The sequence below is a fragment of the Argiope bruennichi genome, chromosome X2 (genome assembly GCF_947563725.1).
Source record: "Argiope bruennichi chromosome X2, qqArgBrue1.1, whole genome shotgun sequence".
Classification (NCBI taxonomy): Eukaryota; Metazoa; Arthropoda; class Arachnida; order Araneae; family Araneidae; genus Argiope; species Argiope bruennichi.
This window is the reverse complement of record NC_079163.1, coordinates 25,977,081-25,990,775: the sequence shown is the minus strand read 5'-3', so window position 1 is coordinate 25,990,775 and position 13,695 is coordinate 25,977,081. Positions and strand designations below refer to the sequence as shown.

The following is a 13,695-nucleotide window of genomic DNA, read 5'->3' as shown; positions in this document are numbered from 1 at the left end:
AACTTGACGAAGTATCGCACAAAGAGTTGATTCGATTTTTCTTCACCATACGGCAAATATAATAGGTTTACTGTGCATATTTACTAGGAAACCGAAGGGACCGTGATGAATTTTTCACAAATTCATGGACTCTTTCAACTTAGGATCGCAATTGTCACCAATTTGTGAACTTTTTAACAATCTTCTCTGGAATTCTTCATTATTTATTAGATAGAACTACCAAGGTTGCTTTTATGGAAGATCCATTTAGAAATAAAAAAAGTAGCTCTTTCTGATGTTACTATTCTCTGCTTTTCGACAGAATTTCCTTGCCGGTTTAAGCAATTGCTGAAATGAACTGAGTTTTTGATTACCTTTCTCATGCCTTTTTGACTCCAATGACGACAGCCAATTATCTACAAACATTTCCCCATCAGTGTCTAAACGCATGCAACCGAAAGCAGAGTTAATCGTTACCCTTTCTGTAACAAAATTCCCTTGCCTATCCCAAAACGGTTTTTATTAGTTTGCTCTTTAAAAGTGCCTGCTTTACTTTCTCTTTGCCTGGCGATATTGTATGTCGTCACTCTATTGATTGTTGCTTTGACTCAGGAGTCACGTGAGACACTCGTGTCTCGTCTCCTTTGACGATATTTCTTTCCTCTTTGCAATGGGGAAAATATTTTAAGCATTCTCTTTTCCTTTTATGCTTTTTACCAAACCATTAGAAGGTTAATGATGGTACAATTTGTTTTTGTAATGTAAGTTCATAGACCCACTTATAGATAACTGATGGTGAAATGTGTAGAAATTTTAGAAGATTTATTAAATCTTCTGCATGCATGAATTTGGATATCAACTGCCTGCACCAAACCATCTGTGATTATAGATGCTGACCATAGCGCGATTCTGCATGGATGTTTTTCGAAAATTATTGAAAAAATTCATCCATTTTCTCACTTTACTATCACTTATTGTAAATTCCGCATCTCTGGCGATGAATATCCAAAGCTTTTAGCTTCCTTGCTTTAAGAATAAAGTTATTAATCATATTTCACAATCAGATGGTCATTCGTTTTTCTTCTACTTTTTAACGTCACTGTATGAAACATAGACTGATACCATGAATGTAAATGGCATCGGATTCTGTGCTAAGATTGCCGGGAACCTGTATGTGCTTTATCATTCTCACGGAGTATGGAATTTAAAATGGTATTAACAAAGGGACCCTACTTAAAAATAATCCTTTGCATTAAGAAACTTCTTGAACTTAAAGCATTTCACTCACATTTACTACATGGTTAACACTAATTTAACCCCTTAACTGTTTCATTTTTTTTTTATTATCTAATAAGATGACACCTTCTATTTTGGGAATATTTTCTTATTTTGATTCAAATGAAAATCCATTGAATACTTGACTTATCTACGTATTCGATGTAATTTTAATATTGAATTATAATCGTTATGAATGGTTTATTTTTTTGCTTACAACTAATAAAAAATTCGATAAATCGATGCACGTATGGCACTCGGGCAAAACAGTTAAGCGGTTAATTTTTTTATTTATCATTACTTCATATCACTTATTTTTACTGTTTTAAGTGCAAACAAAACTTTCAGTTAGAAAATTTATGAAATTTTTAACAGCAAAAGTGGTAATCAATAAAAGAAAAATGAAAACAGTTTTATAGTATTTAAATAACATTCTAATGAAATGTTTATCTGTTGGAGTGTTATCTCTTTGACTTTCTCATATTTTTCCACTACATGGAATGCTTTATGTTTAGAATCGTAGAATAATAGAATCAACTAATTTTCTAACTTGTTCAAATTTTGAACACTCACATATCTACGGAGAGACAAAGGTCTATCTTTAGTATGGTTTTTATCCAAAAATTTGTAGAGTTCTATAATTAATGTGCAAGAACCACACCTTAAATTTCATTTGTCTAATTCGTTCTAGTTACTGTATTAGTGATTTACCATATTCACAAACAAAGAAATAAACATAATTAAAAAAAATTTGCAACTTTTTTCAATCAACGATTTCTAAAAGAGGGAGATTTATCAATCTCAAGAATGAATTATTCGATTTCTATCTACTTTTTCTGTTTATATGAAATGTAAAGAATATAACGATTTAAAATTCAAATTTCTATCAAATGTGTAGCTAAGCATAGTCAATTCAGTTGACTTTTATGCATTTTTCAGTCAATTAACGAGAGGTGAGAAGAAATAAATCCAAGTGAATTCCTTCGTCTGATTAAAAATAGTTGTCCCAACTGAATAGGAGTTCTGATTATTATCGCCAGTAAATGACTAGTAGCCCTCGTTGGTAGTTGGGAAGTTGCCAAAACCAGAAACTTTGTAATAAATGTGTTCAGGTAGGTGGGGAAAAGCTCGAAAATGAGACGACCAATGAGAAATGCTCCTAATTATTATGGATTTAGTTTGGAATATGCGTGGCTACAGATTCCGTGTGCATAGATACAGCATCAGAAAGTCATTAAAGAGTCTAGTTGAAAATAATGAGGTCGTTTGAAAGTAATAAAATAATTTTATAGTTTTAGATGCAACTCTATAGGGCGCAGATTTCTTATTAGATTCATCTATTATTTTTCTTTTTAAACAACTTAATTTTTAATTAAAATTTTTAAAACAATATAAATAGTAATCAATAAAATTATCTCTACGGTTTTGTTGAGAATAGGAAAAGTAATAAAATAATTTTATCGTTTCATATCTAACTCTATAGAGCAGATATACTTATCAGAATCATCTATTTTTTCTTTCTAAATAACTTAATTTTTTATTTAAATTTTAAAAATTACTTAAATACTAATGAATAAAATTAGTTTTACTGCTTTGTTAGAAGTAGAAAAATGTCTCGTAATAAGGAAGTAGAAGATTAGTTAAAAATTTAATTTTATTTGAGCAATTTCTGTTTTTATTAAATTTACATAAAAATATGTAACCAAAAATTCAAATGTACTTTTTATTCTTTGTATTCATTTACGCAGGTAAAAAGTATTGAATTGCAAAATTAAAAATACCAGTGGAAAACCCTCAGGTCAGAAATCTTTGCTGCCGTGAACATAAAAATGCATATATGTATTGGTAACTGATAGAGTAATCAATTTACCTAAAATTGTTACATTATCAGTAACAAGATTTCGTTTGAGATATTTGCGGATACAGATAATAATAGATACTGCTGGTTAATAGATATTGCTTCTGGAAGTCATAAGAGATTGAAGCAGCTTTAGATAATGAGGTCGTTTGGAAAGTAATAAAATCACTTTACAATTTTCGATATAACTCTGTTCAATCCAGATATGCATACTAACGTCACTTTCTTTTTTGCCCTGTTGAGAGAATGACATCTTAAAAATCGACGAATATGTCGATGTTTGAGTTTTTGTTTAAAATTATCTCTGGGCTTTAGACTGACTTTGACTTTCTCTGAAAATTTCAAACGGAAAGGACAAATAGTTTACGAGATATGAAGTCATTTGACAGACACGTTATCAAAAGCTATGCTCTTTTTGATTGTTCTATCATATGTCTTTATTTGAAAATCTCCATATTTTTGTTTTGTTTTCAGTAAAGAAAAACACTTTAATTAAAATGTTATTACTTACTGTTTGATTTTTACTCATTGTTAATAATTTCACTATTATTACTGTTACAAGTTTCGACCATTTTTGAAAAGATAATCAATTTTTCAAAATTCCAACACATTTTGTTGCTTATTTTAATTTTGATTTGGAAATGCCACGAGTTAATAGAAAACCATATTATTTTATTACGAATGGCAGGAGGTGCTGGGCGCATAAATTAAACTTTCCAAATAAAGCAGTTACAAAAATAATTTTGAATTTGACTGTAAAATTTGTCAAAGAAACCGAAATCAGTGACCCCATGAATATTTACTGGGACATTCTAGTTTCAGCAAAGTAAGATTTGCAACTGCTTTATACAACATACTTTAGTTTTATATAAAAAATGTGATAAAAGGCCTGTATAAATGTTTTTAAACGCAATTATTTAATTATTTCTCTATACATTTCTCTACACAAAATTAAACGCAATTATTTCTCTATACAATGTATAGATAAAGTATTGAATCCGTCAAAGAATTCAAACTCAAAATTTTAACGGATCTCCATGTTTCAGACTTCCACTACATTTTTGGCATGATGCCTGTATGTTTTTCTGTGAATAGAATAACTTATATTTTTAACTAGAGAAAGAAAACGAGGTATATGGTTATTTGCATCTAGTTTGTAGAATTCCATGAAATGTTTAGCGAAATCCATTTAGAGGATGTTTGCCTTCCCGGCTGTCTGAATGCAAGTTAACACGATAACTGCAAAACGAAAAGAGCCAGATGGATAAGACTTGGATCACAGATTTGATATCTAAAGTCTAGATACCTGTCAAATTTGGAACCAAATCTGTCAAGCGGAGTGGCCACCTATCGGGCTGCTCTTTCACAAGCATGCAAACTCGATAATTCTAAATATCAATGGCTTAAACATATGAAGATTTGTATGTGATTTTATAACTATAATTGTAGTTCTATGCCAAATTTTGATTTCAGTCGGGTGGAAGAAAATGCGCTAAATACACATTTGATTCGAGTACTGTTAATCGCATACCAGGGATTAATCACTAAAATAAATCACCGAAGATTACATTTTTATTCAGGAATCGGGAACAACTTCTTTAGAGAGTAAGCGCTAAAGTTTTGGGGAGATAATTCCTAGTACTTCTTTAATTCTTCTTTCCTGAAACTGTTTTTTCATTTTTTATTTTATTTAAATAGCTTGCAATTATTTCTGGATATTAACAAGCACTTGATGAAAGGAATTAAGAACTATTCAGTAAATATATTGATTATAAAAATTATTTTCCTGATTCTTGCTAGGTAAAATTAGAGCTGCTGTTAACTATGGAAATGATATTTTATTAAATTATTAGTGCCTTACTTATATATGTTTGAGTATTGGTGAGAAAAATGATTGTTTTGATATAAGCTGGTTTAAGTGTAATATTTCTGTGTTTGAAACTTTAAATCCATTTTTCCCAGTTTTTTCCTGAAGTCATGTATGCTACAAAATGCTAAAAGTCAAGCATATCTTATTCAAACTATTTGAATTTTTTTCTGCGAGTTTACAAATATCAATTTACTAGAACAAACGATCTATTTTTAAAAATATTGATTAAAAAACTTTTAAAAATAGTGAAAGTGAAAAATCAGATGTTTCCAAAAAATCACACAAATTTTTGAAATATTTTTTTTTTCTCCATAGCTAATTTAAGTATCCAAAATTGTACCCCCAAATCTACTAAATTCTATTGGAACCATAACTCTACATGAGGATTATTCAAAATAGAAATCTGGGGAGCAAATACTGAAAACTGAATGAGAAGAATAAAAAAGGAGGAAAATTTTAAGGAAAATCTTAAAAATGAAGTTTTGAACATGAAAAATATTTCGAAAATTTAAGTTTCTGTATTTTTAACCTCAAACCGCAGTCAAACAAAGTAGATTTATCGAACTGAAGAAAAAAACATTTTGGATACTGGGTTCCATTTAAATTACTTCTGAATAATGAAGAGATTTGTTATTAAAATTATTTTTACTACGTTGTTAGCTTAACGTAGCAAATTACTTAATAATGAAATGTTAATTAAAGGTTAATTTTCTATAGTTATACCAAATATTTCATATCAAGACATTTTTTCCATTTTTAATATTTATATGCATTATGTACATTTAAAAAATAAAAATTTCCTCAGTGCAGAGTTAAGAAAGTAACTTGCAATTTTCATATCAGAAATTTTGGCTATCATGAAAATACATTAGTTATTGACACATTAAACAATTTAATTCAAAATAAGAATAAATTAATAATGGCTACATTTTTCCCCCCGATTTTACTTTATTGTCTATTATCTCTACAAATTCATAACAAATGATTTTCAGTTTCTATATATCCAAAAGTTATAGAAAAATAAGAGATTCAATTTTTGTACCTCAATAATATATTTTACCTTCATATATTTTCAGTTATGATTAAAAAAAATTATATATATTTCTTTTTAAAAATGAGATTGAACAGAATACATTCAAATTTTTAATTACAATTATTTCCAATTTTAAATTTTTAGTATTTAAATTACTTAAACATGTAGTTTTAATTAAGTTTCTAGAATTCAACAACGTCAATAAAAAATGTTCTGAATAGCGAAAAAATGCAATGCTTTCTTTGAGGTATGGTATAAGGTATAAATGAGAAAATGAAAAACCTTTGAAATGCGCTTCGGTACTCCTGCGAACAATGACCTCCAGTAGTTGCGTTTTTGGACACAGTTTCGTATGCAAATATCGTTGTCGTAGTCTGACAGAGAAGCACGTTAATTCTGAACCCAACCTTTTCAGACGTCTTGCATAAAAAAAAACAACAACAAAAAAAAAAACTTCAATACATTCAAATTCCAAAGAAATAATTATCAATTCAAAGCATTTATTTTCATATTGCATAAACGATGAAGCATATCAGTTATACCTTATCCTTTAAATGTTTGCTATTTTTGAGTTTTATGATATGAAATTTATTTAAGAAAGAAGTAATGGGTTTCATCGGAATTCAAAATTACCTACTGAGTGGTGAGAGTTTTACAATCTACTTGCACTTGATACCTATTGGAAATGTTCTATACAAGCATATCCTGTAAGGGATTGTTCGTTATATTTTATTTCGCATTCTTGTAAGCTATTTCTTTTAAATTAAAATGGGACTTCTTATGACACTTGCGAGTTATATTTCGTGTCCCAATAAATAATATTTTCAAATGTAAGTCGTTGTTAGCGTTTTGTTCTAACGTGTGATCTACCAAAGTATTATCATAGATATTTTTCTAATTGTTAACAAGGAAACAAGTCGGATATATTCTGTTGTGAATCATAATGATTAAAATTGTTTTAAATAGTCCCCCTACCTAATCATTGATTAACTGCCTCAAACAGAATACCCCTACCTAAGCTGAGTAAAACGGAACTGATTTTTCATAGCTTTGATGTTCGGTCACATATATCACATGGTGCAAATATCCTAAAAATGTTTAATATTGGCTGACATATGTAATAAAAATGGCTATATATAAAAAACCTTTAAAGAGTGATAATGGGGTTTCATAGAAAAAACATTTTTTCGAATATTTTTTCTTAGTCAGGTGGTAGACTTTTTATGATTTATTTAACGAAATGCATTTTTAATAACTAATGCAGCATATGATAACCTTGAATGTGTTAAATGGAGAAAACTTCATTGTCAAATATGATACAAAATTTCTCTTGGATCAATTTTTACACACTATTGTTTTCTTGATTCGTATCATGATTTAAAAAAAATAAATATCATGATCAATTTTTTTACTCAATTCTTGTTGCACTAGATTTTTAAATTTTGTACACTTGCTTGTTCTCAGTGGCAAAATGGTGTTTGAAAAATACATAGAATTTTTGCAGTTAATTGGTTAAATTTGATTAAATCTTTATGCTATGCGCTTGGTTCCCTCTAATGAGAAAATAGATTTTAAAGATTCCATAATATTTATTACAATGAGTAATAAATTGAGAATTTTCATATAAGTAGAATCATGAAATTGCATATAGTAAATACAAGATGATTTAGTAAAATGCATAATGTATTATTCAACATAGTTTTGAATTCCTGTCAAAAATTACCAACATTTAAATGGAAAAAAGAAGTTATATTTTAGACAATCGAATGCATTTATCTTTGAGATGATTGTCGTTCGGAGGAAAATTGACTCAACAATTCTCTTATACTGCTTGTATGATATAGTAATCTGGTTTCCAGTTAATGCTAATTATTTCATGTAGGTAATCACCTGAGTCATCTATTAGGTATATTTAATAATAGTTTCACTTAGAGAAACTCATCTGCATCGGTGAGTGATTACCTATCCGACGATGTCACTGAAATGCGTTGCACGAATGCAATTAATATCTTAGCTCAATAGGATTAACACTTGCGAAAATCGAAGCAATGACATTGGCTTTCATGTTCGAAAGCCGATACCATTGTTTCGTGAAACACTTATCATGCTCGTATAACTAGTCAGAATTTATTGGCGGATAAAATAGATCACAAAACCGGTTAAAAAAAGTTTTGCTTCCACTTAACTTTAGTGTTTCAAATGAATGAAAGCTATATTTACTATTTTTAAAAGATAGTATTTGCGAATTATTTCAAATACACTAAAATTTAGCAGTTGATTTCAAGTTTCTATAATGAGATTTCAAAAAGGAAAAAATGACTCGGCATTAAGGGAAATAACATCTAGAGAATAAGATATTTATTGTATTTTGTATAATAATGTAATCAATTAACTTAAAATTGGTCTATTACCTTATATAAAGTTTAATGTAACACACATCACACTTTAAAGTTATTGCATCTTTTGAGTTAGAACTCTAACTTATAAAGTCGAAAGATAAATGTAAAATTCAGATTCATAGATAAACCTTTAACGCATAATTATCATTAACTAGAATCTAATTTGTGGTAGAAAGAAAGCAAATCAATAGAAATTGAATTTTATCTATTTTTTTCTCTAATATTTTCGTTCCCAAGCAATTTAACGCATGTTTTTTGTTTGAAAAAATATATAGTATTTATATAAATTTTAGCATAAAAAATACACATTGTTTGTAAACGGATTCTAAAACCCTCCGCGCTTTTGCGCATGCGTTAAGATGGATTTAATTCGACAAAATTGTGGTGAAAGGAGGAAATGTTTACATTTAGCAATAAAGTTAATTCCGGAAATGCGCACAGCCTTCCATGTCTCGCCCCTTACGAGATAGAACGTTTTATAGTTGTCGTCTCAGGATATTGAAACTAACGGTATTCTAGATTGTAACGCATATCTTATATAAATAACCAGAGTGAAATTTTTGAAAAATGCGCATATGAATTGAATTGTTTTTAATACTAGTCGCCATACTTTAATTAAAATGCTTTCTTGTTTTAATATGCTTAACTTAAAAACTGCATTTTTATAAAATCCTTTTATAGAAAAAACGCTTTTAATTAAAATGAGTATATAATATGAACCTGACGATTTTTAAAGTCGCCGACAGCTAATTTCCTTCATAAGATATTAATTGTATATTAATTCTTCAAATTCCACTCATAAATAAATCTTAACGTATGAAGACAATTAATTAGTTAATTTTTCATAATGAAAGATATGAAAGTAAATGAAATCAGTAGCTGTTCCAGATATAAATAGTTAATCATCTGCTTTTAAATTTATTTTTTAATATCTGCCTAAATAGTATATTAATAAAGTAGCTGAAAACGGTAAAAAGCGTTGACGAAAATATTTAAAAAATAAAACAGAAATATAAAAGGATAGGACGGTTCAAAGTCTTGTCGTTGCTTAGCAACGGAATATTAATAAACTTCCTTATTTCAAAATCGTCTGTGTCTCTTCAGTTATTTATTAAATTTATAAAAAAAAAATCCAAAAAAATTTGCTTGAACTGAAATTGATATCAATGAAAAAGTAGAATTAAAGAATGCCATAAAAATAATTCGTGCGAAAGAATTTGCTTTGAAGTTACAGAAGAAAAAAAAAAGCGGCAAAATTTTGGCTATTTCTAATTAATTGAATATTTAATTATTTGAAACGTTGACAGAATTTTTTTCTTTTGTCTTAAATAATAAATATTCAGTGTTTAGTTGAATTTAGTCCAGTCATTTAGGAAGGATGAAGAACATACTTACGCACATAGTTGAAATAACTTTTATTAAGATTATTTATTACACTAAAATCCTGTTTGGTATTTGAAAATAGAAAAATCCTGTTATGTAAAAGAGAAATTTCACTCTATTAAACATTGAGAATGATAATTTTTTCTTTATTTTCATTCCCTCCTTATTTACATTTTTAGTTTATTAGATTAAATTTTATAAAAGTGCTTGTTGTGAATATAAAAAAAACCCCTAGATGTGTAAGAGTAAATTCTTTAAGTCTGTTTCACTTAGTAAAATGCGTGTTATAAATATTCCCTAAACATGAATGTTCCAATTATTTATCCATATGCTTATTAATGTTAAAGTAATGTCTCATTTCCCTAGTCAAAATTGCGATTATTGATTTATTTGTTACTTTTACCCATTTCCCTTTCAATTCTTTAGAATGCATGGATCCGCTTTGTTTTCTAGCTCTTCAAATGCCATTCGAGGAGGGTAAACTGCATTTCCTGAGGGATGAAGTAATTTTTATCCTCCAACAACGTTTCAGACGAGGAAAACACTTTCAAAAAGGCTCTTTGTCAGATTAAATTTTCGTTGCTGTGGGGTTTATTTATTTCATATCCAACCGTGAAAACGTTATTTCTACTGAATGCTTTGATACGAATATTTGCTATCAATGGTAAATTTAACAATTTTCATAAAAGCGCTTTCATTAGTAGACTATAAAATGCAAATTTTCTTTATTATTTTCTATTTATTTGTATTCTATTTATTACGTATTAAGAATATTGTTGAATCTTGGAATTGGGTTTTCTAAAAATTCACTACCATATGGCGCTTTTCAAATGGAATAAAATTTTATTAAATGAAAGGATAAATTTATAATTAAATCGTGAAATTCATGAAATGGGAACACATAACTGCTGAATAGAATTTCAAAAGTGTATGTAGCGCATGGAAACATGATTAAAAAATTGTCTTTAAAAGCAAGAAGCAATTGAAAAGTGCATGAAAATTGCTGGTTGCTCGCATTATCCAAGGGGCGGGGGGAGTGATAGAATTCGATATTTATGAAAACTTAAATTTGGCTTATACATATATTTTCATTTTATGCTTTTGAGAAATATAAATTACAAGCATTAATTGCCGATTTTAAATTCAAACTGAGTTTGTTTCAAGTTGGCGTTTTAGTTTATTTTGAATGATTATAGAAAATAGGGCATTTTCAACTGTTATACAATCGCAAACAATTTATTTTCTGTTTCTTTGAAATTTTCTCACCATATTTCCTCAATCAAGTAAAGCAATATATATATAATATATATATATATATATATACTTGCTATTTTAGAAAATGTAAGGGCTAATAAGAAATTATTCCATTTCTATAAATTTTTTAAAGAAAAATGGACTTTTGAAATTGCTTATGCCTTAAATATAAGCACGTTCTTTATAAAATTTAAAAAGCAACGAATAAAGATATATGGATTTCTGTTTATTCACTTTTGTTAAGCTTTACATGTCGCTACTATAAAAATTCTTGTACAAATATTTTGCTTAAAAATTTTACTCGCCAAATCCTGCCATTTTACATGATCATACTCGGGAATAACTGAGAGCATTTTGATTTTTAATAACCTTATATACCATTTAAAATTTTTAAATATTTCTAGCTAGTATATCCGAATAGTTAATTAAAAATACTTATAAAATGTCTATAATTCCAATATTAAATGTCTACAAAAATATTTTCTATTTTTTTCTTTATATTTACATTAATATATGACGAACGATATCAGTCAAATCATTCAGTTTAAGAGATTATAAATTTGATAAACTTTCAAAATTTAGCATTGCTAGAAATTGAAATACATGAAATACATGAAAACAAATATATTCCAAGTGCCTTTCTGAGATCAAAAAATAATTGTAAAACACGTAAATGGTCCAATTTACCGCCATTTTTTGTAAAATATTTCGTTTCTGTAGCTTAATTTTGTGGCAATTCAATAACTTCATATATATCTTTTCTTTCTAGCAATGAATGGAATGGACCGCCTGGCGCTATTGTGCAAAATGAATCTATGAAAGCAGTATCCGATGCTCGACATGTTCGAGAAAAGCTGGATAAGCAGGTAAATTCTTTTTCAATTTTTTTATGCTGTTAACTATTTCTCTAACTTGAAATATTTTTTACTTCAATATACCATATTTCCAATTTCACTGCGATATAAAAGGAAATTCTGCACATTCCACGATTATATTGTTCATTTACTCTTGGCATTTTTTTTTTTTTTTTGAAATTTTTCATTTAAAGAAATAGTAGTATGTCGCATTCCTTTCATTTAGAAATCTAATTCGAGAGCGAATTCCAAATATTTGGGTGATGTTGATTCAAAAATACTTGAATCGATTCAAGAATCAGAAATCAATGGAAAAGATAGAAGAATCTTACTACACCTACGCATTTCACATGTCTAGAAAGAGATGGAAATAAGATTATAAGCTCTCGAAACAGTTTGAAAGGAAAGCAAAGTCGCTAATTTCAAATATTTAGAAGGCTTCTCGGAGACAGTTAAAAAAACCAAAAGTCCTTTCGGTTTATAAATAAAGATAAAGAAATATAAGCTATATTCATAGACACAGGTTCACAAAATCTGGTGATATTTTTTTCAAGAAGCTTCGTTGAGTTCCAATAAAGTAAATAAAACATTTCTAGTAACAAATACGAGAAATATTCTCTTGTAATTTACAATAATTTTGAAACAGTTTAGTCACATATTTTAAATACTTAATAAAACGGTTGAGTCATATTAAAAGGACAACTTTTGCTAATTTTCTGTCAAAATAAAATTTTTGCTAATTTTCCGGCTACTTAAGAATTTCTGAGTTTTCGTGACAAGAAACTAAACTATAGTAATTTCTTAAAGGTATCGAAGGCGGCGTTGTGCCGCATCTTGCAGGGAAGGAGTCGAATGACAACCTGAAAATTCAAAATCATGAAAATTACGTTAATGTGTTGAGCGTTTTGACCGTGTTTTCCCATATTTTAGCGAATTAGGCATATGTGCTTATGTTTCTTGGATGGAACACATCGCTACTTAGTGCGATAAATGAAACACCACGTGATATTTTTCTATCCATTTCGATCTCTTGTTCAATAATTCACAACTGTACTCTTAGCAATTGTAGATTTTCATAAAAGTTATGTGTTGTCTTTTGTAAAATAAAAAGAGAATTTGGTCTATCAGCTATAGATTCAATAAGCTGAGTAAGTGAAATGCATGAATTTAGACTCCGGTAGATTTGAGTATTTGTATGTAGCAACATAAAAAAAGTATTAAAAGGATTTTTATACTATAATTTTATTATTAAAATTTAAAAATGTCACGCAAGTGCATGTAATGAATGCTCTGATACTTGGTAGGGAAACTTTTCATAAAGACCTGTGAAAATGCTATAATCGTGAGTGCACCAAGTTTCTAATTTCCATCGCATTCGAACATTACTCATTTCCTCAGTTATTTATTCTCATTTTACATGAGTAAAAGGGACGTGATCATTATTATGAGTAAAAGGGACGTGATCATTATTATGAGTAAAAGGGACGTGATCATTATTATGAGTAAAAGGGACGTGATCATTATTATGAGTAAAAGGGACGTGATCATTATTATGAGTAAAAGGGACGTGATCATTATTTTGAGTAAAAGGGACGTGATCATTATTATGAGTAAAAGGGACGTGATCATTATTATGAGTAAAAGGGACGTGATCATTATTATGAGTAAAAGGGACGTGATCATTATTATGAGTAAAAGGGACGTGATCATTATTATGAGTAAAAGGGACGTGATCATTATTATGAGTAAAAGGGACGTGATCATTATTATGAGTAAAAGGGACGTGATCA

At 28.6% G+C, this 13,695-nt stretch overlaps 1 protein-coding gene across 3 annotated transcripts in view; it reads left to right on the top strand.

The window, feature by feature from the left end:
- The window catches only part of LOC129961017 (tubby protein homolog), a 368,549-nt gene that overhangs the window by 31,811 nt on the left and 323,043 nt on the right, over nucleotides 1-13,695 (top strand). For all 3 annotated transcript variants that reach the window (XM_056074806.1, XM_056074807.1, XM_056074805.1), the window contains exon 2: nucleotides 11,821-11,917. In XM_056074806.1, the coding sequence (XP_055930781.1) occupies nucleotides 11,821-11,917 (97 nt within the window). The remainder of the gene's footprint in view (nucleotides 1-11,820; nucleotides 11,918-13,695) is intronic.